This window comes from Balearica regulorum, chromosome 6 (genome assembly GCF_011004875.1).
Source record: "Balearica regulorum gibbericeps isolate bBalReg1 chromosome 6, bBalReg1.pri, whole genome shotgun sequence".
In the NCBI taxonomy this organism is placed as follows: domain Eukaryota; kingdom Metazoa; phylum Chordata; class Aves; order Gruiformes; family Gruidae; genus Balearica; species Balearica regulorum.
The window spans coordinates 34,821,362-34,849,204 of NC_046189.1; the positions used below are offsets into that span (position 1 = coordinate 34,821,362).

Here is a 27,843-nt window from a genome sequence, read left to right on the forward strand (position 1 = left end):
CCGCCTCCGCTGGCGAGAGGCGCCCCGGGAGCAGGCGGCGGAGCCCGCCCGGCTCCCGCCCTGCCCAGCTCCCCGCCGCTCTCCAGCCTCGCCGGAGTTGAGCGCTGAGACTGGAAGAAACTGTACGAGAAACGAGAGCTGGGGGGCGGCTCCCCCCTCCCTCCCCCAGCACCATGTGATGCCGGCGGAGCGGGGCGGGGATCCCCGCCAGCCGCCCCGCACCTGGCCTCGCCGGGCGCGCTTCGGAGACGGCAAAAGAGAAAGTTCGGCGAGGGAGGAAACACCCTGCTCCTGCCCCAGCACACAGCCCGGAGCCCAGCCCGCACCGCCAACTCGACGTCCAACTCGCACGGCACTGCGGCGGGCTCCAGCGACCCTCTGCCCGCCCGGGCGGCTCGCTCATCTCTCCTCCTCCGCTCCCCGAGGAGTGGCTAGGAGGCACGGACACCCGGCCTCCTCCGTTTCCCCGCCCGCCCGAAGCCCACAGGTGGGGTGAGTTACAGGCCGGGCCCCGAATACCGCAGGGCCCCGCTGCGAGGCGTCACCCGCCTCTCACAAGCGCCCCGCAAAGCCCACCTTCCTTCCCCGGGAGGACTGAGGGAAGGCGCGGCCCCGCGCGTGGCCCCTCACTCTGACAGGCGCCGTCCTCGGTCCCCTGAAAGAGAACTCAAGCGTCAAAAGGGAGGGAAAGGGGCGCGAGCGGCCACGTACGTGCCGGTGCGACAACCCGCTGCCTCCCCCGCGGACGCCCGTCTGGGCTGGGGTTCTGCCCCTCGCTGCCTGCGGGCGGACAGGCGGCCGTTCCGGGGCGCGTTGACGCCTCTCCGCCGGCGGGGCTGGCTGCGGCGCGAGCCGCGTGCCGCGCGGGGCGGGCTGAGGCGGCGGCAGCCGTTAGCGGGGGTGAACGGGCTGGCGCGGCGCGAGCGGCGCGGAGCCGTTGGCGGGCGGGCTGAGGCGGCGCGAGCGGCGGGTGCCGTCGGGGAGAGAGGCGGGGAGAGGCAGGGGCACGGGCACGGGCAGGCCGGCGCTCTGCCGCCAGGTCGTCGGTGCTGGAACGGGCTTTTTCGCCCGGTTTTAACCCAGCCTGAGGGGGTGACTCGCTCCCCCCCTCCCGGATAACCACGTATTTCTCTCTGATCGTTTCACAGCCTCCCCTGCAAGTGAAGAGTCTCAATTACGCCCAAACTGAGTCTTAACATCCATGTCGCGTCTTCATCTAAATTACCGAATCCTACCCGCACGTGCACTCTTCGCAGCGCGGCCGGCTCGTTGACTTGGCAGCGATACCGTTTGCATGTCGTCATGTCCCGCGCCGATCCCCATCCTGTGCAGCCGCGCTGCCTGCGCCCACCCCTACACTTGGGGTGTCACAACGACAACCCCTTCCAAAAACCCCTCTTCAGGCACACGTATGCAAGAGAAGTTTTATTTACGAAAGATGCTTCAATTAAAATTTCTTCAAAGTCGAAAAAAGACGATGCAAGTTCACGGCAGAAATGACTTAAAATATAACAAATTGCACAAAATTTTAACACTGATCATACAATATTTCGAAGATTAACAGGCATGTGCTAAAGAAACTGTAGAGTCTAGAAATATCCCAAATATATCTAGTTTACAGATTGCTGTACAAAAAGCAGTTATAAATACTTCACATCTAGAAAAAATACACCGAACCTTTGAAATAGACTTTCCCTTACATATAAACAACCTTTGTAGAAAAAACAAAAACACTCCACACACGCCAATCCCCCTGCTTCTAGGTATGTCTGAACTAGTACCAGTTAGCACCGTCGTCGTCTTGAAAGTGTCACAAACAGGAGCTGAGCTTTGATTTTTAAAAATTATTTTAGCATTTACAACTGAAGTAAGACCAAATGGGGACTACAAAAGATAACACAACACAGTCCATTCAGAAATGGATAGGAAATGAGCAGGGAGGAGGTGGAAGTAGAGAACCTACGGTGCAGTCAGAAGTAAAGGTCGGGTTGTGCAGTTGTGATTCCTACAAGACTCCGGTTTGTGTCAGCAGTGAATTACTTTAACCCTGATCTTTCAAACAGTTATGCACGGGATTGATGAAGTCAACACCGGCAGTATCAGGCCTTTTCATCTCCTCGTTTTCTCGCCCTGTCAAAAGTCAAAACCCGTTCGAAATAAGACACCTGTTGTGAAGCTGTGGTAACTGAAATGCTTATTTCCCTACAACACCTGTATGGAATTGCACTAGAAATAAAAAATAAAATATGTTTTGTAAAAGGGAGTCCAAGGAAGTTTATTACAGACAATTTGGCAGGCTCAGGTTTATGGTAATGCAGTGTTTCTACATACAGCTTTAAGACTAGAACAATTATAAATCTTTTTAAAAAAATCTACTAACTTTTGTTAATATTAACATCAATTTCTTTAAGTTAGTAATCTGCCATTACAGGAGCATAGCACCAATTTAATATTTATTGCTGTCATTTATCCCTACAAATATATTTTCCCAAGATATTTACAACTGTACAAATATTCACAAAAGTGCAAAATTAAGACTTTATTCTGTGTAACTGTCCGTTGTGTTCAGCGTTGAGTCTCACGCATCACGGTGACTGCCGGCTTGCCTTTCTTATTGCTGTGTGGTGAAAAGGCAGAACACCCTGCCACGAGTACAGCGATTTGCCGTGAGAATTTTCAATATCCACCTCTTCTCCCCCCTCGCTCCACACTTGCCTTCAGCTCCGTTACGTGCTGCAGTCACAGCCCACCGGAAAGCGTCTCTATACATCGTTCGAGCCTTGGCTGGTGCAAGAGGAGAAGCTATCATATAGAGAATCGCTCAAGGATTCCAAATTGTCCATGTCGTGCCTACCCGAGCTATTTAAAGAAGCTTCTTCTTTCTTTCCATTTTCTTCCTTTTGTCCGTCAACCTTGTTCAGACAGTTCTTCTCTTTTTCTAATAAAAGTACATTATTGCTGTTAAATTTATTGAGAGACTCCAGGGAAATTTTAGATAATCTATTCTGGGAATCTTCTTTTGTTTCTTCAGTTTGCTTCAATTTCTGTAATAAGCGAGGGAAATATTAGAAACATATTTCTTATAAAATAAAGTTATCCTACTGTGCACCATTAATTATCATCTTTCCAAAGTTCACGGGATTAAAGGAAATAGATTGTTAGATGCTTAAATATCTGTTATAATTAAATAGAACATTAGTGTCCATTTTAGGATAAATCATAATTTTAATGATTCTGCTGAGACAAATAGGACCCCATTTACAAAAGAGTTAAGTGCTATTAATGCCTGAAGTAGCAGATCCTGGGTACGCATGTGTTAAGCATCTCCAGCAGCTTCACAGTAATTTTCATCTCCTTTACGAACACTTTTGGGGGTTTGCTTAGACAGATATTTGTTTAAGTAGAGTTTGGAGTCTGCTAAAAAAAAAAGGTGTATAGATATCTTCAGAGGAGAAAATAGCATTCTCCATAAAATACAGACGCAAATGAAACTTCCTGGAGAATGACCTCACATTTTGCACGTGTAAGCCTATTGATTTCCACGGACCCAAACCCTCTCTAATAGACAAGAAAGCAAAAAGACAGGAAATTATACTGAACTGGGCCAATCCCCACAGACCAGAATCAATCAGATATTGGCTAGGCCTACTTGGAGAAGTGTTGTAATTCTGCGGAAACACCGGACGATGTATTAGCACATTATATTAAAAACACAGAGTAGGATTATACAAGAGTAATTGTATCCCTTTGTTAGCTACTGGTATTTTCAATCACAGATCTGACCAAGGAATAGTTCAGTTAACTGCATAGGGAGCAGTTCAATAAAAATCACCTGCCATTCATATACAGGGTGTTTCAAAATCAGTGTAACCAACTCCTCTTCCCGATAATATTATCACAGAAATAGGAGATAACATTCATTTTACATTCAACAGTCAACAACCTCTCGGAGAGGTAAGATTGAAGAATTCTGAGATGCGCTGTCAGAGTGCAAGCCATTCCTCCTTCTTGGTATTACCATCAGATAGCAAAGACTCAATCAGTAAATTACTGTCAATCCAAGACATTAATATTTTGGTTTAAATAGAAAATGAAACGGTTATTTTAAGCACACCAAAAATATAGCATGGCCAGATGTATGGATGATGTGGGTCATTAGAATTTTTTGAAAAATTCAAGTTTCGAGTGAAATGTGCATGCTGTGCTGGTTATCCTTGGAAATCTTGGGCAAGAGGAAGACAAATTGTTTCATAGTTTGATTGTTTGTTTTTATGGCTAGTTAGATAAAAATCGAAATGCCAGTCCAATTACTGTTTATGTTGTGACCTTGTCATATTTCATAAGCTAACAATGCGTGGATTAGGTTAGTATTTTCATCAAATGTTTCAAACAAACTTAAGTAAAGCAACAGGAGGTGCTGAAGTCCTAGTAAATGAAAATTTCCTGTTTGGTTCATTAATTTGTTCGTCAGTCTAAAAGGTTTTAGGGGATGTTGTGTTAGATACTGATTTTAGATGACAGTTAAAACTAAGGTTCTCAATATCTGTAATTACAATGTTTTCTGAACTAGAGGACTATAACCCTTGCTAATGGGAACAAACACAAATTTAGGACCCTGCAATAGAAATTCTCCACAATTTCAGCGTAAAAAGTTCTTCCCTTTGCCCTCATTTAAAATATTATACAATATTACTGAAACGGTTGTTTCACTTCTCTGTAGGCCAGATGAGAAAATTCTCAGACATGGCATCAATAACATACATATTAGCACTTTTTGCTCTTCAGAGTACTAAACCTAAAATACTTCATTATATGACAGACTAAATGATTTTTCTTTGTGTGTATTTTTCCCACTTCACAGCTTTTCTGTAGATAAATTGAATGTGGCTGCTTAGCACAGACTTGGGGCTGCAGGAAGTCAATACTGGTCTTAGTAAGGCCTATGATAAAAATTTTATTGATTCAAATGGGGCCAATTTCAACTCCTGGGTAGGAGAGGCAGAGACACCTGGAGTATTTGCTGCACACAGCAGTCCAGGTGAATATCAAAGTAAGAGCAGGGTCTTTTGGCTGAAGGATGGATTTAAACCACTGGACAGACTGAGTGAATTCGGTGGTATATTCTATATAGTATCAATAATTTATTACACCCTACAAGACCAACCGAGACTACAATCCTACTTTAATCACACCCTGGTTTGCCATTTAATATAAGGCTGTTTATATTAGAGAAACTGGAGGGAACAAAAGTATTCTCTACAGATATTAAGTAAAATCATTGAATCACATGCAATTGAAGTGAATTGAGGTGAAGCCCATCAGTGAAACCCATTGGCAAGAGATAAACAAAGTAGTAACAGTTCATCTACGATACATCAAGAATTAAAGAAAAAACTAATTCTTAAAGTTGTAGCAAAAATTATTACTAAAATAGAGACAGAATTCAGAAATAAGTTATGGATATTTTTTGGACATATATTTGTCCTTATTTAGATGTCTTAATGCGCAGGTACGTCCTTTTGTAAAAAATAATAATAAATCTTTTCCTTTCTTTAACACATTACTGCAACAGTATGCAAGTACGCAAAGGTAACCCTCATGTGATGTGGAAAGTAATACTTTGCGTTTTTTCATTTGATGTAGGTGTAATCTGTTTAGCTAGAATACCCTGTTTCAGGCACAGTATTATTCTAGGAGCTAGGGCCACCTAGTTCTAATTTTACAATCATGTAAGAATGTGGGGTCATCTGGATGGGACTTTTGGTAGGGAATATTAATATGCTAGAACTGTATTCAGATATCAGATGTACAATATGTACAATATGATTTTATCTCACGATTTTATTAGTACAGCTGCACTTAAATCTGTTCAATTTTCTGTTAAATCACATATGAAAAAAATATTTGTAGTTAGAAAATTAAAATATGATATTCTACTCCTTGACACATGGAAGAAAACTCACCCTGAGCTCCATGAGCAAAAATACCCCCCCCCCCCTTTAAGCAGAGATATTAATATAAGAATCTGCATAATCAACAAATCCTTTTCTCCCACAGTAACAAAATTATGTACATTCCTGGAGTTGAAAAGTCATGGATAATTTCTTTAAACCTGGTGTGTCAGAATAAATGTTACCTCAAGTTCTTTAAGAATTTTTTTTCTAGTTACTATAGATACGATTTGGAAAAACTCACAAAGGAGTATTTATTTAAATTCATCCTTAATTAAGTTTCTTATTTTTCATGGCAGTCACAACAGCTGCTAGATGAATCAAAAGGCAAAACCAAAGCACCTCTTATTAGCATTTGTTTGATAAATTGTGTATGTGGTTAAGTAGTGTCTTTAGTTTTGTTCTTGTAGATTTGTTACTGACTTCAGCAGCCACAGATACAACAAAGAACAAGGGTTAGCCCAAAGATGGAAGTGTTGTGCATTTTCAAGTGATTACCTCATTAATGCATTTGAGAGTCACACCGATGTGAGTCAGTAGCTTTTCCTGCAGAGAGGAACACTGGGCAACAGATCAGATTTGTTTTGTATCCACGAGAACTGGGATATAATATATAATTTGGCAATAGTATAGAGAGCACCTAACCTCTAAGTCATGGGTTCAATCACATCTTTCCTAATTAGGAGTGACTTTCTGCATAAAGAACAGGTGGTTTTATCCCCACAGGAAAAAAAAAATGACTTGGCCATCTTGTTCAGTGTTGCTAGAAGAGCTAAGATGGGACCAGCAGTACATGCTTGCTCTCAGACAGGATTCTTCTCAGAAGAAACACTTAAAGCCATTTCAGCCTGAAGGTGCTGACTTTGCTGCTGACTATTCTGCATCTGTTCTATGCATAAATAAGGTGTCTGCTGCATTCGGTGTGGTCACTATATGTGTTCCTAAGTACTAACTTAAGGGAAAATATAAAGAGATGTAGTCACAGATTTTGGTCTAAGCAGAAAAAAAAAAAAAGGCTCAGTGCAGAAAAGAATTGTGATTTTCACAGTGCGTCTGTAAAAGCATTGGCCCATCACCCTAAAGCAGATCAATGTATAGCTTGTTTTACTTACACTAACTATATTTTTGTATAGAAAATCCATACCGTTATAGCCTTAGGGTATGGCGAGCATTTGTTGTTCTGCTGTGTGTAAATGGAGAGCTTCCCACCACTGGAGTTTCTTAGCTAGCCCGTGCAGCGTACTTTATACCACCTGAGAGCAGTGACTGGTTGTCAGAAGAGGAGAAACTATCTGACATAATACAGACATTCATCATGAGTCACATCACTTTGAAATAAACTCATGAGTCATGAATCAGAATAATGTTTCCTTGTTGGCAACATCCTAAAGGGAATAACTAAAACCCATTAGTGATATAATAAAATCTGGCATGTCACTTCAAGCACAGCAAATTAGCAAAACAAAACTAGCCTGCAGTTACGCTGATACATTATAAATAGGTGTTATTTCTACATTAATACATCACATTAGATTTTTTTTAAAACTTTAAAAATGAGAGGTTACATGTGGGTAGAAAGCATTTTCAGTGCTGTGTGATCAAGGACTAGTCACAAGTGCAGCTGTTCCGAGTGGCACAAAGACTCTGCAGATCTAATCGGAAGGAGCAGGGAAGGATGGGCTGGTTCACAGGTACGAAGGACCCCAGAGCTGGCGTGCAGAAAGGAACGCAACAGCAAGTCCATTTCTTCTATATGGTAACATGCAGAAGCTCTGATTGCCTGCAGGTCAGGTTATGCTTATAAGGCATGCCAGAGACCAGAATTAGCAATGAACTGTTCTGCAGGATAAATGTATTTTCCAGCTGTCTAAGTTTAGTTAACCAGCACTTTAAAGGGCTCAGAATCAGTTACACACAAGAATAAAATGAATTTTATTTATGTCTCCCATGCACTGGGCAATTTAGTTTTTAGATTAACACAAAAGCAAGAAGGGCATTGCTTCAAGTGAAGTATAACTGCGAAACACTATTGGGTAAAAACAACTAAATTGCTATGAGAATTAAATATAGATCAACAAAATCAATACTTAATTGTATAACTCAAGGTCTTTCATTTCAGATCTGATCTCTAATAGGAGATATAAAGTATTTTCACTTTTTATTTTTTTAGTTATTATTTAAAACTTTATTGTGAAGGAAAAAATTTTCTAGATTTTAACCTTTTCAAAAATTATTAGTTCCTTTGTCTGCATACATTCAAGGTAAACTTGATCTCACAATGTCACTGTTTCTTATATGAAATTCAGAGTTTAACCAATTTAGATATCCTCTAGTCCTATGACTGCTTTGTATTTTTGACACAATGGGTCTAAGTGGGATATGCAGTTGCAGCATTACCTAAGTTGGTCATATATAACCTGTTTAGTAGGACATTATTAGTATGTTCACAGCTTCTTGCAAAATAGGTGTATTGAGATACAGAACAGTATTCTGATCAGAGATATACTGGTGTAATCAGAACTAACTTCCCACTGAATTCAGTGGTGTTACATGACCAGTTTGCCATAGAAAGGTGTAACGTAACAAGGGTTGGTTTTGAACTACCAGGTAGTAGCTTTCTATCAGCTGGTCAGGACAGAATGTGATGGTAGACCCTCTGTGAACAATCTCCAGATCTCATTTAACATCAGGTGGACAGGTAACACTCTGCAGTGAAAATAGTTGTACAGTCACATCCAGGAAACTACAAAGGTGCAAGCTGTAACTGCATGACCTCTGCTGTATTAGAGCTGAGCTAAAAATGTGATGTTTGAACTTCCTTCTCTTTAAAGCATAACCTTAAATAATAAGATAAGCCTTGTTCTCCCTTGTATATTGTCAGAAGCTTTCATCTATTTTCCGGACTGACAGTAAAATAATTTTTGAAATAATGAATCATTTTTCTTTTTTCTACTTGAGCAGAAATCCCATGATTATTTTGCTGTAGCAGACAATGATGTTCTCAAAGACACACCGTCAGATTTTCAAGATAAACAGTAAGTGCCAGTTTCTTTTCTTGGGAAAAAAATGCATTGATACGAAGTATTTTTAGGTTCATTAGTCTGTTCAGCAGTTCACAGGAAAGCCAAATATACATAGATACGTATCATCCACTTATGGCATTATAGGTAATTTAACAATGACAACAGAACCAAAGCTCGCCTACTGTATTTAAGAGCATAACAATCTACAAATATATTTTATATTGTATCACAAGGACAGCATTTCAATGATCCTGAATTGTAAGTAAATTACCTCAGAGGAAATCAAGCTGATTAGCATGAACTGTGTATGATTCATAACTGCAGATCTGGACAAAACAGCTATCGCTTAATGAATAGGTGACTGAGGAGTTGAGACTTATATTGTCTACAGCTTGAATTCTTAGGAGATAAAAGATAGTTTAGTGAATTGAACTTTATGCTTTCAAAAGCATAATTTTTATAAAATGATGAGATGACTACATACATTCAGCATTCTAATGCCAAGAATATCACCCTCATAATTTACAAAGTATATGATTATTTTGTTGCTCTGACAAGACTGTTTGACCTGATTAGGTATATACCAACCCTCTTTGAACTTTTGCATAATTTAATAAACCAGGATTTTCCAGGTCAGGTAAATCTAGCTTTTTACCTTCTGCTCAGTTATTAACTGAATGCCACAAATATGGTTGCTTTCTCACAGCGCCTCAGAATGGCCACTGGATGCATTGACTATGCATGGACAGAGTTTATTTAAAACAGAATAAGAAACTATAATTCTAAGTGGCAATACTTCGGTCACAATGCAGGTGCTCAGTCAAGTGTCTCGAGGGGAGATACTAAAAAGAAAAGAAATTAAACACTGGTACTTTCTCCAGAAGGTAAAGCGGGGCCTCAACTCTGTTCACAGTGGTGGAATCACCAATTTTGCTTCTCACAGAGGGAATCTACCCACTAAAAGCAATGCTTAGTGCAATCAGAGGCTCATCACAAGCCATTAAAGAAGAAATATCCATCGTGAGAAAGGAAGTTGATGCTCATTCAGTTTTTAGAACCTGATAAAAAATGAACAAGACCTGCATAGGATACACTTTACTTTTCAGAGATCCTTTTAGCTTTACTCCTAGAGGGAGTTAAATAACAAAATTGTTCTAAATTTCTAGTGATGGGAAAAAAATCACAGTGAAAAAAATTCATACTGAAAAGATAAGATTGCTGATAAAGTTATAGAACATGACTTAACCATTTGAAGTTCAGTGCTATTCCTTGACAAAATCATGTTGAGGGTTATGTTGCCAGTGATAACCTACCGACTGGTACTGGAACTATGCAGTCTGAAGTAACTTCACTGTTTCAGTCTTCATCAGACTGTATTTCACCACACAGTGTTTAAGTACAGACTTCTACCCTACTCAATGAAAGTAGTTGTCCTTACCTTGATGAAAGTATGGCTTGTTTCAATAAAGAAGGGGCTTTATAAAAAAAGGGCTACGGTTTTATCCTAGATTAGAGGTTTGGAGGATTTTTTTTTTAATCAGGAGACTTACTCAGAACTGAATCAAGAAAGGAAAAAAAGTATAGTTCAAGAAAGATTTTTTTAAAATCTAATACAAAATGCCATTCTTAAAAAGACAGATTCTATCCCGCGTTAGACTATAGCAAAAAATTTCTTGCAAACTCAGTAAATGCAGGATCATACTCATACAACATATAATCTCACTGACATTTTCAGTAATCGGGGTCATTTTTTTGTATGGCTGAACTATTCTCAGACTACTGTTCCTAAGTATTAGCTGTGTTCTTACCTATCTTCATCTTCCACCTTTGGCTTTTTTGAACAAGACTATTTATTTTGGTAATTACAAAGACACTTATCCTCTCACTCTCCAGTGATGTCTGAGTTCCTGGCCTGCAATGTCTGTGTGTCAGTCACCCAGCATACTGATGGAAAATGGAATTGTACTTCAAGACTGTACTGCAAATGGTAATTGGTAGCGGGTAATGATTTTCCACACTAGTAATCCTCTCTTTTGAATATTGGACTAGATTCACTTCAGGTTAGCCTGTGACTATCCAAGGTCCATCAGCTGACCGAAGGGCAGAAACACAGAAGCAGCAGATAGAGGAGCAATGTTATGTGGTAGCATCAAGAGCAAATCAGCAGTATAAAGGAACCATGTAGAAATAGTTCTCCCAGCTATGAAAATTGGCTTGTTGTATGCACTAAGAAGGCTGTGCTGTCTGCAGGGGAGTTCAAAGAAGATGAATCTCTGTGGGAAGACCTGCAGAGGAAAGAAAGGGAATGCCCCTTCTCACAAGTTTTAAAGATGATTCATAGAGGTCATTTAAACAAATGAGTGAGCTCCACAGCAAACAGTTTTCTCATTTTTAGCCTTTGAGGAGGACAGTTGGGAAGAGACAAACAATCTTTCCAGACCCATCAGTCCACCTCTGCGTGACTGCACAATTAGCCACTGTGGAGGGAGCCTCCATGTTCACGTACCTGGTGCATACACATCAGAATGAAATGATACGTCTTCCAAGCTCTCACTAAGCAGAAACACAGAGGCGACAATTTTCACATTTGGAAGCAGGATTTTCTTTATTCTTAAAAAAAATCTGAATTAGCATGCTTAAACCCCACCCCAACAAAATAGTTTACTTTAGGAGCCTGAAGTTGTCATTTTCCTTTCCACTCCAGATTTTCATCAACTGTCTACATATCAGAGTTCTAATGAATGTAACCAAAACCCATTGCCCCTTCTTTCCCTTCCTGTGACATCTGGCCTCCGGAAGGCACCAAGAAACCCACCAGGTGTGCTTATAAGAATAAGTGAGCGTTAGGGGATGCGGCTGGGCAATCATGCCACGTGTTGCACTGGTAAGTGCTCCTGGAGGGAGCAGAGGAAGAGGCTGTAGTCCAGGTTGCCTTCCCAGTAAACCTGTTGCAGCCTGAACTATTTGCATACCATTTTCTGACCCTGTGCAATGAGACTACAGAAGTTCCTTTGTAATCAGAGAAAATTGGGACAGGATAGATGCAAATAATGATGCTGGTTACATGACTGCACTTGCCACCTCTTCAGCTGACATTATGATCTCCACAATTTTCAGTACTGATTCAAGCAAAGCATGAATTGCAGAATGGAAACCTATGTTTAAGTTCATCTGCCATCAAATCCTACAGAACAGTACAGCTATTTACACATACTTTCTACATTTATGCAAATGGTTTATCTTTGTCGTAGGGCAGCGTATTTTGAGGGACAGAGGCACAGCATGCACAAAAATGAGCAAGAGTTGCAGAACCAAATTAAAGTAGAAGGATAAATCCTCTCTTGCAATTTTTAGTTCATTTCGGTACACCAAGTTGTATCAATAAAGAGCCCATAGTATAAGTCAGCTAGAAAATAAATGCTATGAAGGATGTTCCATTTTATGTTGTTTGAATTTGATTAGTGATTAGTCTTGGCGGTTAAACCACATGGGAACAGTAATCAAGGTTTCTCTACTGTGGTTCTGTAACAACTGGAAAACACTGTTGGCTTATGTCCTATACCATGATGGGATATTAACCTAAAATCTAATTAATCTATGAATGAATTACGGTTCTAGAAACATACTATATTATAATCAATTTTAAGTGAGTTCCTAACAGAAGATAAGATGAAGAAAAAGCTGTAAAATTACCAGAGGTTGATAAATTCTGTTTACTATGACTGATGATTTTTATGGAGGATAATTTTACAATCCATCAAACTTTTGTCAGTTCAAGAATCATGCTGCCAAACGTATGCAGTAAATTAATTTTTAAATTTACATATTTATTAAAAATCTTATTGAAAACAGCAGGAAGTAAGCCTTGTTTGAATAATAAAATAACTTGTTATTCTACTGGAAAGAAAACAAAAAAACCCCCAACCAACCAGCCTTCTATTAAGATGATTTTATAGTAAGGCAATAATTATAAACAGCTACACGAATTAGTTAACCAAACAATGTATTAAATAGCCAACCCAAAATTAATCAAGAATTAAAAAAACTGTTGGAAGATAATCAAGTAAAAAATGTAATTTAAAAGCTGAGAAATTCATGGCTGAGTTTCAGATGTGCTTGAGGACATGTTTGTTAACTCAGGCCCATTGGCAGGAGCTCCCGGATTCCCTGTGAAATCATGGGGAGCTGCAGGTGTCGGCCTGCGTGGCTTCCCCACTCAAGGACCTGAAGAGGAAAGGAGTGTTTGCAATCTTCTCATGCACGTGGCCACAGTAACGTGCCCAGCGTGATGTGCTGCTGGCTCAGGAAATCATTCTGTGACCCAAGCCTACGTTTATTGTCACAGAACAGAAGTCCACTGAAAGAAGGCACTACAGCTGCACCCTGGGCGCCTCTTGCTAAAAGCTGAACAGGAACCATAGAAACATGTGCTGAACAAGGGAATAAACAGAGACAACAAAGGAGCAAAGACCACAGCCCGTGGTAGGATGTGGCATAATCTATAAGGAGAGCAAGGACTACTTCCCCACCATTTATACAAGGAAGGATGAAGAAGTGTGCCAAAATGGTGGAATGGGGAAGCATGGTGATATGATCTGAGGCAAGTAAGGTACCTCAGAGACCAGCTAGGCAGAGTTCTTGGCTGTGTCTACTTGCAAAGCCTCATTTCAATGTTACCCATCACTTATGTTACAAAGATTTTTCTGCATCACCTTTGATGTATTACTCCACTGCTGTGACTCCTGTGCTGTCCATATCCCACAGACATGCTCCTGGTATCAAAAAAGCACCAGAGCCAGGTCTCATGCCCTCTTTGTTTCCTTCCCTGGTCTCACCTCCACAATTGCTGCAGTTTTATTTGACGACTACCACTGCTGAGGCCAGCCATTCACACTCTTAAAATGCCTACTCTGTCCATACAAAATACATAAGCCCTCCTGCCCGCATCCATCAGAAACAAGAGTTGTGTTAACTATAACAATAGTGCTTCCTCGCTCAGCCCTCTCACTTGTCTCATGAGAGGCTGGGGTCAAGGAACAGGCCTTCTCATTTGATTTCTGGATTAGGGCATACCTGGTGTATGTTCAAGTACTGCAGTATGCCTGGTACCTGAGACAATCCATGTCATTTAGGGCATCTGCCACAGTTACCAGGAGAAAGCACTATGCCTGTACTCGTGGTGACAACAGTGAGAACAGAAACAGGCTAAGATGAGATTTAATAATTTAGCCAGTGGACTAAAATATATCTTGATAGAAAAAATATAGATTGTAACTAATATCATGTTTACCAGACAACTCAAGGATACAGTCTTGGGCTGTGACTCAGTACCCGTGTGGATTAATCCAAAAGGAAATGAGATAGACAGGGCTACATACAGGAACAGGCAATTCATGTTATAAACGCAGACTGTAGATAATATTCCTTGGCCCAGCTCTAAAGGATGATCAAAAAGCAACATTATGAATTAAGCAGAGTAATGCTGGGCACTAAGATGACCGCTGCTGGAGATACAGATGGAAGCTCCTACAGCCAGAAGATTTATGAATTGTTCAACTTGTCTTCTCACAAAATTAAAGCAGTGATATACTTTTGATTAATACACATATCATTTGGCTGTGATCCGAGGGGAATTTTAGTTAATTTATGGGTTTAGATTTGTTTGCTTCATCTTTTAGATACAAGTACATCTGTTTCTGGTGACGAGAACCTCTATCCTACTTTGTCGTTCATCCAGGCATACCAAATGTCTCTCACTTGGATCTGGTAGGACGCATTAGTGGCTGCAAACTCACTGTGAGGGGCACAGACTTGAAATGGAAAGCAGTCAAGGACAAGTGTGCTGGACAGACCTTTGCCTTCCCTGGATACCAGCCAGGTTCAGGTTAAGCAGCTAACAGGATCTAAAAGGCTGGTAAACATTTGTTCTGAGTCCACCTGGGCTATAGAAGTCCCCTCTTAGAATGCGAGGTGGTATTTTGACAGGGCTTTGGAAGTTTTATCAGAGAAAGGAAGCACAGTGAAAATACATATTTGGAAGCCCAGATCTGTGGGGGTCTGACCCCCCCTATTCGGCTGTGAGAAAAACTTTGTTGGGAATGATCAGCAAACAAATTTGGTGTGAGGAACCAGGACAGGCTCCTGTTCCCACAGTGGGCTTCCTGCAGTGACAGAATAATGTAGTATTTTTTGTATTGATTTTGCTACAATTTGTGTATAAATAAAGAAATGTGTACATGAAGTGATAGCCAGCCACATGAATGGATTTGTTGGACAAATGCTTTAGAAGATTGATTGACCTTAGCAATACATAAATGTTACTGCAGTATTAACGCTGCAAACTGTTTGAGATACCGGTAACATGTTCTATGTATTATGGAACATGTTCCTATGCCTAAAATACAGATTATAATATTGTTAATATAATAGGCCACTAGGAGGACTAAAATACAACTGGAATTCATGCAGACACACTGTAGAGCTAACACACACTTATTTTTGAATGACCAAAGATGATACAAACAGGAAACTTGGGTAAAAATACAGAATAAAGCAGTTTCCAGGCCATATTAGTGAATGAATAATTTGAAAAGTGTTGCTGAAAATAAACAGGCATTTGATATTTATTGGAATAAAAAAAAATTCTTTAAAGTGTTGATTTCTTCGATATTTCAGATTATTTGGGATTCAAATACTTGTAAGAATGGAATAAAATTTTCCTCCGTACACAGACGTTGTTAGGAGCCCTGTATGGCCAGCAGGACTGCTGAAGGCGGTATGGTTCTGCTCATGTAAAACTCTTTGCAGGATCAGGGTGTGAATTTGCTTCTGACATTCTGAAAACTTCTCAGCAGAGGGGCGATGTGTTTGTGGTTAGCTCTTGTAGTGCAAGATCTCATCTTCGGTAAGAACGCTTGATGAGAATATTAAGTGATAATGATTATTTGCTTAGCACTGCTATGGGGCCTTCAAAGCCCTCAAAGCAGCCTGCTAACAGTACTGGATTAAATTCTAAATGCAGCTGGAAGGTATTATTTATATTCTTTATTTTAAAAAGGGAATGTAATAGCAAGAGAGGTTCAGCAATTTGGACAGTCAGCCAGAACATCACCCTGATCTCCACAGTCCTGCACTCTTAACTGCAAAGCTTTTTGTCACTATTTGATTTTTTTTTTTTTCCTTTGCAGGCAGAAAATTCTCTGTGGAAAGACAGAGGCCTGTATCATTCTCCTCACTAGAGAGCATGTGAAATGCTCTTCAACATGCAGGACCTGGCACTTTATCCAGTGTATGTGGTAGTTAATCAAATGTTTTACACTGACTTCAGTAGGCTTTGGATCAGACTCTTGATGCATTAGAGAGATAAATTATTTAACTTACTGAGTTCCCCTAGAAACAAAATATTGAGCTGCAAACAGAGCTAACAAACACCAAATGGAATACCATCTGCTGCAATGAACAGAACATGACCAGTTTCCCCCATGCTTGAGATTCTTCCAAAATACAATCTGAAATAGGTTTGTTAAACTCCCAACTGTCTCACAAAATTGGCTTAGCACAGGTTAGCAAACGCTAATGCCACCACCAGTAGCAAGCCAGACTCTGATACATCAAATGGAGTTGTCTCTGATTTTATTTCTAAAAAGCTCAGGGTTTTCTGCTATCCAGAGCCTCTGGAGCCTATGGAGCCATTTCTATTTGTGCCCTCTGTCCTAGGGCCTGTGGACACTGAGTAGTTTCTGTCCCTCAGTAAATATGAATGGTAATTATCTATATAATGATGCACTTACACATCTGGATTCTTCTACCTTTGACATCCAGACTCTATGCCTTACAACGTTCTGGAGGAACAAGAAATGGAGGCAAAAGCAGCTCTATCTCACACAGGAACAGTAGGAGATAATTGAAATCCCAAGTGCATAGCATTCTCTACTTGGTATCGAAGTTTTTGGCTGTTATGGAGAATGTGTGGGTTCCCAAACTCTTTCACAGGGACAGAAGGACACTGCTGAGCTAAATGCAGTGCATGTGACGCTAGTGGGTGCCATCAACATTAGCTCCCTTTCCACTTAGAAAACATACTAATTGAGCAACCAAGTAGTTCTTCCATAATGTGAGGAAAAAATCCAATAGTATTTGTCCTGTACAACAAGACAAGAAGATAAATGTCTTCATACCTAAATTTCCTACACAGCCAGGCACCTCACCTTCTAGCATCACCACTACAAGTGATGAAACTACCACAAACAGAACCTCCAAAGACTATTCAGTCTTCAGCAGTTACCCAGAAAGGCTACAGCTCTCCACACTATGTAGCTCTTTTACATGGTGACTGCTGTTCTTTGGCTTGCTTTGCTGCCTCTGTTTTTATCACTGTGCTACTAATGATCTCATAATATAGATTCCATGTTTTTACAATGGATTTTATTTATAGAAATGCTGTATTATAAATGTTGAACTCTCTGGTACACTGGCTTGTTAAGAGTGGTTCTCAGAAACATGAAAAGAAAGGATGATGTTCCAATAATAGTAATAATAAAAATATTTTGTAAAATTATATAGATGATAGTTTTAGCATTTTACAGTTGTCCATACTCCAATGGTATGGAAAAGACAATAAACAATTGGGTTTAAAAGTACAAACAGTTTCATTATGATATGATCTTAACTGTAACATTGTAGGACCAGATTAAAAAATACACAGGATTTGGTCTTCCTTTTAACTCAGCAGAAAATCCCTGCTGAGGTTCCATGACATTGCCCACAGAGCCAACATACAGAAGTAGGATGCTACAGATCAAAATGTGGCCAGACAGAGGGAGAGTATCTAAACCAATTTTCAAGCACCTATATGAACACCATGATTTTCACAGGATCCAAATATGTGAATGTCAGATACATCAGCAATTGCTGCAGATTTCTAGCACCTTTGAAAACTGGGCAGCTGAACTGTCTAAATATGAATTTAGGCATAGCCATTAGGAAATGAAACTTCAAAAAACTGGCCTGTATTTTTACTGATTAGGGGCCACAAGCAAGACTCTGCAATTCTTTCAACAGCGATCAGGCGGTGTGTGCAGGCTGCTTAGCTACTTCTATTCCTTAGTTTCAGGCATTGTCTGAAAAGCTCTTACATTTGAAATCTGTTTTGCATCTTAGCACATGCATTACTGACAAGTTCCCCAATCTGCTAACTTTTCTGTGAATACAATGTCTTGTTGAAGTTTAGACACTCCTGTTATAAGAAATACCATAGACTATTACTGCATGGTTAACATTTTACTTTCATAGTGTTCAGCAATATAATATATTCATACTTAATTTTTTCATTCCCACCCACTTCTGCTTTACTCTTCATCCACCCAAATTCATCCAATAATGCAATCATCAGGCACAGTCAACATGGCTTCACAAAGGGAAAGTGCTGTTTAACTAATTTGATATCCTTCTATGATAAGGTCACCCACCTGGTGGATGAAGGGAAGGCAGTGGATGTAATTTTTCTGGATTTTAGTAAGGCTTTTGATACTGTCCCTCACAGCATCCTTCTGGACAAGTTGTCTGACTGTGGAATGAGTGGGTTCACAGTGTGCTGGGTGAAGACCTGGCTGAAGGGCAGAGCTCAAAGGGTTGTAGTGAACGGGGCTACATCTGGCTGGTGACCGGTCACCAGCGGTGTTCTCAATTTACAGCCAGTCCTGTTCAATATATTTATCAACGATCTGGATGCAGGAATTGAATGCACCATTAGCAAGTTTGCTGATGACACCAGTGCTGTTTAATCTCTTGAGGGACAAGAGGCCTTCCAGAGGAATCCAGACAGACTGGAGCACTGGGCTATGATTAATGGGATGAAATTTAACAAGTCGAAATGCCGGATTTGGCACCTAGGATGGAGTAATGCCAGGCACAAGTATAAATTGGGAGAGCAGTGGCTGGAGAGCTGCCCTGCAGAAAGGGATCTGGGGGTGCTGGTTGACAGTAGCTCAACAGGAGTCAGCAGTGTGCCCTGGCAGCCAAGAGAGCAAACTACATCCTGGGGTGCATCAAACACAGCAACACCAGCTGGTCAAAACAGGTGATTATCCTGGTGTATTCAGCATTGGTGCAGCCTCACCTGAAGTACTGTGTGCAGTTCTGGGTCCCACAAGTTAAGAATGATGTGAAGGTCCTTGAATGTGTCCAGAGGAGGACAACAAAGCTGGTGACAGGGCTGGAAGGAATGTCCTATGAGAAGTAGCTAAGGACTTTGGGCTTGTCTAGTTTGGAGAAAAGGAAGCTGAGGGGTGAACCTCATGGCTCTCTTCAGCTTCCTGAGGAGGTGATGTGGAGAGGGAGGTGCTAAGCTCTTCTCCCTGGGGTCCAGTGATAGGACGCATCAGAATGGTTCAAAGTTGTGCCAGGGAGGTTTAGACTGGACATTAGGAAGCATTTCTTTACTGAGGAGATGGTCAAACACTGGAACAGACTTCCTAGAGAGGTGGTTGATGCCCCAAGCCTGTCAGTGTTTAATAGGCATTTGGAAAATGCCCTTAACAACATGCTTTAACTCTTGGTCAGCCCTGAATTGGTCAGGCAGTGGGACTAGATGATTGCTGTAGGTCCCTTTCCACTGAAAGAGTCCTGTTCTGTTCTATTCTATTCTATTCCTGAATAAAAACTGAATAGCAATTCCAGCTTGCAAGCGATCTGAGGTCTTGTTTTAGACTACACTTTACAGAGCATTCAATAATCCATAGGATATGTGCATATGTAATAGGATGTCAGGAAAAATAACTTTTAAATCTTTGACTGGCAATTATTCAGATAATTCTTCAAATAATCACTTGTGGTTTTATTTGCTGAGAATAACACTAGACTAGTTAAGGGAAGTTCTTAAGGCTACAGCTTTTTATAGTATGTAAATGTTTTAGTGACCTCTATTAATGATCAGGCAAAGAATGGAGTAATCCAGAGAAGGTGGCACTAATGGGAGCGGAGTTATCAGGATGTGTCTCAGTCATTGATAGATTGATGGGCAGTTCAGGCTGGGAGGACTCTGACATGTGCTATGAAAACTTATATCATTCTTCTTAGCCTTTGTGAAAGATAATTGAACATTGAAGTTACACAGCTATATCGTAAAAACTTCCCAAACTTCCCTGTGTCACTTTATTGCTAATAAGCCTGCTAAATCCCATGTTTGTTTCTCCCACCAAACAGAAGTATTACTTTCCATAAAAATAATATGGATGCTGCACAAGGTCTGGAATTCATGTATCAGGGCGTAAAAATACAGTGAGAAGTAAAATATTTCACTTTGGGACTTGCTATAAATTAGAGTGTTTGAGTTCAGAAAAAATACTTAACCAATATTTTTCTTAAGGATTTAGACAATCTGTGTGTCATATTGCACAACATCCAGCATAACTTCTCATTTAAATAAAAGGTGAATTACTTTTGGGAGATGAAAACAGCTTGTGGAACAAACTATAAACACCTGCAAATGATTTCAATATGATTTTTGTGGATACTTGACACAGAGTGTGTTGATTAGGATATTACTGTCTGTGTACATATGAAAAGAAAAAGCATCCTCTTAAAAAAAGAAATATTTTACTAACATATTTTCAGCATACTGCTACAGTTCCTGCTACCATCAGCTGTGTAACTTATTCCTTATGTATTCTGCACAGAACAGAACTCTTATACTAAAAGATCAGTCATTTCCTACCCTTCCCTGCATAACGTTTGAGTGCTTTATGCAAAACATATCACTGCTATAGATGGGGAAGGCAAGTTTCAGCTGGAAAAACAATTCACAAAAATATTAGACCACTATTCATCTCATTTAACTCTGCTAATCAGATGCTCCTTGTGGAGTCAAAATATTTTCCAGCTTCAGAAAACAAACAGTTCACTGAATACCTCTCTGCCCTACTGCTCTTATCTTGATTGAGTCAATCCAATGTTTATTGTATCCAATTTATTTTTTAGCTTTTTCTTTTATTACTAATATAATTTCTACCATTACAACAATTACACTATCTCACAAGCTTACTAATATTTATCATTTGTTGCTGTTAATGTGCCTTGAATTCCATTTTGGCCTACAGTATTATTAAAATACTCCAATCCAACACAGAGAGAAATGAAACCTAAAGCTTTATTTCCAAAGATGGAGGACTGAAGAGTCTCTGGTTACAAATGGCAGAAACATTAGCGCACTTTGGGCCATGCTGCAAATCACAGCAGCTCCATCTGTCAAACCTCTGAAAAACAGCTCAGAACATTTTCCACTCAGGGAAATCATTAGCAACTGATACTTTTATTCAGTATGTACTTTTGGTTCTTATTAGACTAAAGGATCTACCTACTTACACCTAAGAGCCACAGTGTCCATTAAATCCTTATGTAATCTTCAGTTATATAGGCAAATAGACATTATAGTGCTCAGGGTCTATCTGCAAGGCATGGTGCAGTGTGATGGGAAGATATCGGTGAGCAAGCTGGGTGGGCTGGGACCAAATGCAGTGGGGTCTTACCAACACTCCGCTTATTTCAGCTAGCCAGCCCTGCTGAGAAATAGCCTGGAGTAACCAGGCCACAAGGAGCTGCGCTAACACTGTGCCCGAGCAGGCTCACTGTAAATTAGCTCTGTACAGCTCTGCGTTGCTCTGGGTATTTGTACATGAGCAGTTTTGGATCCTTTCTCCGGGAACTCCAGCAAACGAGCTGCAGGACTTTTTGTGTGTAATGTGGTTATGCAGCTTGTACATGCTGCAAAGACAAGGTTCTCTCTGTAATTTGAAATTACTTGCTGAGACAGTGGGATATGGGGTTTCTGCTCCAGTGATCAAGTTTTTCCACTCAAAAAAGGGCAAAGTTCTTCCCTCCTTACAGTGCCAAAGGGGTTACATTCAGTGAGCGCAACACTCCCGCTGTGGCCACAGGACAGCTCAGTGTTGCCTTAAATCAGATAAGCCCACACATCTGCATCTGGCTCTCGGCAAACCACATAGGCACACTTCACTCAGTGCTGGGAGCTATTTGGGGATTTAGCGTTACATGACACTGTGCCATAGGCCCTAGAACTGCACCTACATGCCAGTGATGCTTCAAGTCCTTAACTTTCCATAGCTACAGCTTTTCACTTCCTCCGCGTCTTCCCTTAGACTCACATCCAAACTATTCTCCCGCTAGCCTTGCACACCATGTGTTTTAAATGCCACACAGCCTGCTGTACTATGCCAAAGACTTTCTGTCCCTCACCAATATCCAAATACTCTTTTAAAATACTGTGCTAAAAGATATTGAGTTAAAATGTTGCCACCTACCCATCCCCATAAATACACTAACCAAACATAAAATAGAGACAACTTTTACACCAGCTGGAGGGCTAGTCAGAATGGGATTTGGTGGCACAGTACTAAAACTACTGAGTTCATTAGTGCTAGAAGCAGAACTGTATCAGCAGATAACAGCTTCCAGTTTTTTAGGGTATGTTTTTCCTAAAAATATCCCTTGCATACCATTATAAAGTTATTTTCTCTGGCGGACTCTGCCTTCCAAATGTCATTTTGCCTTGCCAAAGCCTTTTAAAAACTTAAAAACTTATGGAGAATGTTATCATCCTCCTTGCTGAGCCACTCTCCATTGCATGATTTTTTACTAAAACTCTCAGCAGTGTAAGAAGCCTCAGTTGTTTCACCTAGAAGGCACAGGGAGAGAAATGAGTCTCTGTATAACTGCAGCTTTTTATTGTTGCCAAGCTGGTTCCTCAGGCTAACTGTAAGAATGTTCTTCCACACTACACAACATTTCTTTTAAGTGATACACGTCAAGTGAGACTTTGGTCCCAGGAGACTGCCTAGCAGTCTTCAAATTGCTTGTTTTGCCATCTTTTCACTTTACTTTTTGGACATAACTTTGATGGCAAGATACTAGAAACAATAAGACCTGATTAGGAATATAAGGCTTGGTAGCAGATCTTGGAATGTGAAATTGCCCTATGGAGGGGAAAAAAACATGCAGAGACGTGGGATTTGTTGATGTCTAGAGACATCCTAGCCTATTTCTAATTTCACATTTCCCCACATGAGTTGAATCAGACGTGAGGCTAGAAAAAATATTTTTAATTCTGTACTACTCCCATGGGTGGTATGGTAAAATCTGTTTTCTTATCAGACCATGCTCCTGTGGTTTTTGTCACTTACGTTGTCAAATAGTCCTATAAAATTCCCCTGACAATAGATCTTACATCAACTTGGGTAATTACTCAGACAGTCTTTGCTTTGACGGAACAAGCATTGCATCATTCATCTAAGAATCAAATCCCTTTGATTAAATACAAAGGAAGTCTCGCAGCCCCAAGCCTGTCAGTGGGTAAATTCTATTGAGACAGTTTTGACAAATGGAAACACATGTAGCTTAAAGACCTCCATACATACTGTGTTTAGGGAACATGGCAGGGCTGTAGTGCAGAGACCGGCTATTTCAGTAGTGCAGTCCATGCCCAGTAAGGCCTCGTGTGAATGCTCTCAGTGACCCCTCCTGCGGTGGCGGCAGACAGACGTGACCTTGCCCGGCAGCACCAGCTCTGGAGGCAGAGGTCCAGGGCAGCTCTGAGCAAGCATGCACGAGGCAAGCGAGCTCGGGGCAGCTTAGCTCCAGCTGGGCCACTTCAGGGCTACCATGACTGGGCTGCACTCTGGCCCAAGAGGGTACATGTGTGTGGCTTTACACCACTGAAGACTTCTGGCTTGGGTCCTAGCCAATTTGAGCACAGTGCTCAGAACATGGTCCCTTTCTTTGGGTGAGGTAGTTCGCTCTGCTTTCAAAACAGAGGTGCTGAGTCCTAGATGGACATAGGAGACTGCTGGGTGGTTTACTTTCCCTTTATAACATTGCCCTTTATAAAACTGTTGCTGGATCTTCTGTATATACCCTGTGCTAACGTGATGTGAGTTTTGAAGATCTAATACAAAAGCATAAATACAGTAAATGTTATTTTCAGTTTTTGTGACAGGGAGGATGAAAGGATATCTGATCCTGACTGAATTAGAACGTCTGGCTCTAGGCTGGCATCACCTAATGTTTACATTAATAGACCACCTCCCTAAACATATGCAATTATTTGATATACTAATTCCTTACAGGAAAGAAAAGCATTGACCTTAAAACAACAAAGACAGGTGAATGAGTCTGCAGACTTACTCCCTATCTATGAATTGTACAATGGCAGTATCTTCCTTAACATCTTAGGTTCATCAGGGCTAGGAAAGGAAATATAACTGATTCCCTCCTCACATCATCGTTTTCCTCTCTCTTAAGCCTGGCAAGGAAAAAAGGAGGTGAGCTTTCTGCGCTTGATACACAGTAAATTGAATTATACAATCAGTACACAGAAATCCATAATCAACTAATTCCTGGATTTGATCCAGCCCATCCAGATACTTTCTCTTGACAAGGGACCCCTTCTATCTTCTATTACTTTCTAGTATAATTTGTAAGAGTTGCTTCAAGTTATATTTGCCATGTCACACACATTGTACGAAACAAACTAAGACATAGGTCATCTAGAGCATTTGCTGTTTTCTTTCTGGTTGTAACATGAGATAAGTATTGCTGTCCCCAATTTACAGACAGTGAAACTGAGATCCTGAGACCAAGCAACTAGCCAAATATCACCCATTGCTGCCCCAACTACAGGAATTTCTGTTATTATGAAAGTATAAGCAAGGTAATTATTTAGTGCTTACCTGAGGGTACACTGAGATGTAATTTCACTCTCTAAAATACAACCGGTAGGTACAGTAGCTGCTTTTTGCTAGTTCCCCACAGAGGAAAGCTTGGGGCAATGTTCACCTTGCTAACTTTAGGTTGAAAGTCTGGTACTCAGCATAAGCTAGCTGTGTAAGGCTGCCTTTCTCTAGTCAAGGTAAGGAAGCAAGTAGTTCCACAGGTTAATACCCCCTTCCCACTTTAAACTCTTATGATCCAGATCTTCCCAATTGCTAATCAGACCCAAATAATTATCTTAGGCTTCTTCACATGTGATAAGCAGAATCCCTCACTAAGCATATCTGATAATGTGAAAAAAATAAGTTCTCTGTGAAAGCAGAGTGCACGCGGTCTCCCCGGAACTACTTCAGACACTTAAATATGGAGAGTCCTGGAGGGGCTCCATTTAAGAGCCTAAGAGCTTCTCTCTTTCACAGAGAATAAGGCACCTTCAGAAAGTGACTCAAAGAAGCCAAATCAGGCACATAAACTATGCTGGCACGTTCTCCAAGAGCTGCCTAAACAGGTGAACAGTGCAAAGTGCCCGGTGTGCTGCCAATTCATATCCTAGCTCAAGACTTACTGATCTCTGTAGGAGACAAGATGCAAGCAGGAACAGCTCATGCCTTTCTTTCTTTTCCCCTTACTCCTGTTTAGCGTAGCCGGCAGAGCTGTCTAGGCTGCTTTAACTATTGCCGTAATTCAGGAATGCTGGAACATCCTCTATAGTATCAGCTTAATGCTCTGGGATCCTTGAGGATGGCAAGTGTTGTGCAATTACCAAACTTTCTTATTCTTGTTTCTAGTCCTTTTATGCATATTCCCCTCTGTTAATATGATGCATTAGAAGGCTTGTGAGCACAATGAGTCAATCATATAGCATTAACTCCCAATCAGCTTACTCAGCTGTAAAAAACCTTGAGTTTATCTGGGAATGCTGCCACGATGGTCCCATTTGTAAGTGCAGCCAAAACAGCAGCAACTTCTCTAATTTTTCCTTTTCCTGTATTTGCCAGCAAGCACTAATATCTACTTGAATTGCAAGACACGGTGATTTGAGCATTTGATCTCCTTCATGAATCATCTGTACAACACATACAAACTCTGTGTGTTGAGTAAGACCATAACTTCACATTGCACATACAAGCCTCTTTCGTTGAATGAGCCCCCTAGTTAAATTGCTGATGTAGATAACATTGTAACTGTGCCAGAAATGTTAGATTTCTCATGTATGTCATCATAACTGAGGGAAAACAAGATGGGTACCAACCCCTTCCATAAAGGATCTTTTCTTTAAAGCGCTCAAGTCATGCCTTGAAATACAAGCAAGCCTTGGTGGTGACTCAAATTGAGTAATACATATGGACAAAAGAAAGCAAGGGCTGTATTACAGAAAAACAGTATGTGATGGACAGTTAAGGAAATTAAGGACAGAGAAGAAAACATTTTTCATGATGCTTTGGGATCATAAAGATGATTAAGTAATAAAATCTTTGACCAATTCAGTTACTTCTCCAAAGGAACAAAGAAGGCAAAAAAAGTCTTGTGTCAGTTCTCATTTGATCATAAAATAAGTTAATAAACAATGGGCCTGGGTGAGGGAAATTTATCTTGTTTTCTGAATTCTTATAAGAAAAAATAAATCAAGTTTTTTAAAGTTTAAGGAGTAAATTATTGAAATGTGAAATAAATTTTTCATTGCAAAAATATGGTAGCAATCATGATGTCAGCAAACTGCTCAAGGTGCTACCAGTTACTGGTACAGGGAGAGAAGCAGCTGTTTAATGCAGGCCTCACTGACCTTTCACTGAATAGGTGTCTCCATGGGCTGACTGCAGTGGACTTTGGATCAGGTCTTGCTTCAGAGAAGTTACTGTTTAATTAAAATTAATTCCATTGATACATATAAAAATTATTGTTTCTAGTTCTCAAAATCCTACATGAGAAAAATACACCATGGATGTTAATTTAAGTGAGTTTCATGTCCATGATTCAATGCATTTTAGTCCTTTGAAGTTGTGATTTGTTTTTCTTGTCCAACATTTTGCAGTGTACAAAAGGATGACATTATTTCAGAATATGTTTTGCAGGTCAAAATAAATGTAATATCAATTTGGTCTTAGTGCCAAGAGAATTTTACCAGGATGCTGTTTAAGACTTGGGAGATAAGAAACTGAACAATAAATATTTCTCTTTCAATGTGTAAAAGCCTTTTTTGATTCCTCAAACTGTCCATTCAGTGTCCCTTTATCATAGTAATTGCCCGTTGGTTGTTTCCTTTCTGAAACTCCTTCTGTGCAATACGTTTTTGCTGATAAAACTTGTTGTGTATATACTTTGGGGGGTAACACTGGTGAATATGTTCAGTGAGAAGGAGACAATTCAAATGACAATAAGTCTGGGTTAGAAGAGCTTCCTGCCAGAATGTCTCATTAGAGCACCCAGTCTGAAGCCACTATCGTACTGGTGCTGTACAGTCCAATTTAATTGGGCTGAGGGACTGATACAGCACACTGCTCTTTTGACAAGCAGCATAAACTCATTCTGTCCATCACAACACTTGGTTGTTTTTTTTTAAAGGCTTTACACACACCATTTGGGAATGAAATTCAAAGCATGTAGCATTTCCTTTTTCAAAATGCCAAATATTCTGCATGAAAGCTGCATTCCCCCCCCCCCCCCCCCCCCAATTTATCTGGGTTTTTTTTAGAGTTGTTAGCCATAAGTGTCTCAGTTTCTGGTGTCCCCCCTTTTTTGTGGGTAATGTTCCAGATCACACAGTTCTAATTTAAACAGACTGTGGATCTTCTTGGATTGGACAAATTGCAGCTCCGAAAAAATTGCCGTGCTGGTTCAAACAAGGAGTTCAGGACAACCTGCTTTTCATGGTTACTGCTTCTCATTTGTCATTCTGAAAAGTTTAATACTAATAGGCAAATCTCTAGTGCTTTACTGAGCTTTCACTGTTCACCAAGAGGCAATGCTGTTTTGAGAGCTAGTTCAGATCTTCAAAAAATAATCTCAAAAGCCCCCCAACATAATGCATGAAAAATGCTAGTGCTAAGGTATACCTGTTGCCTTCTAGTTTAATGATGGAATTTTACAAG

The 27,843-nt window shown here is 40.5% G+C and overlaps 1 protein-coding gene and 1 long non-coding RNA gene across 6 annotated transcripts in view; one reads left to right on the forward strand and one right to left on the reverse strand.

Annotated features, from left to right (window-relative positions):
• Nucleotides 1–114: 114 nt before the first annotated feature.
• On the forward strand, nt 115–3,109 carry LOC142602388 (uncharacterized). The gene is made up of 2 exons (XR_012836177.1): nt 115–487; nt 1,149–3,109. It is a non-coding gene; the product is annotated as an uncharacterized LOC142602388 (long non-coding RNA).
• NCKAP5 (NCK associated protein 5) overlaps nt 2,763–27,843 on the reverse strand; it is a 395,279-nt gene continuing 370,198 nt past the window's right edge. For all 5 annotated transcript variants that reach the window (XM_075757174.1, XM_075757171.1, XM_075757172.1 and 2 more), the window contains one exon: nt 2,763–3,044. In XM_075757174.1, the coding sequence (XP_075613289.1) occupies nt 2,763–3,044 (282 nt within the window). The remainder of the gene's footprint in view (nt 3,045–27,843) is intronic.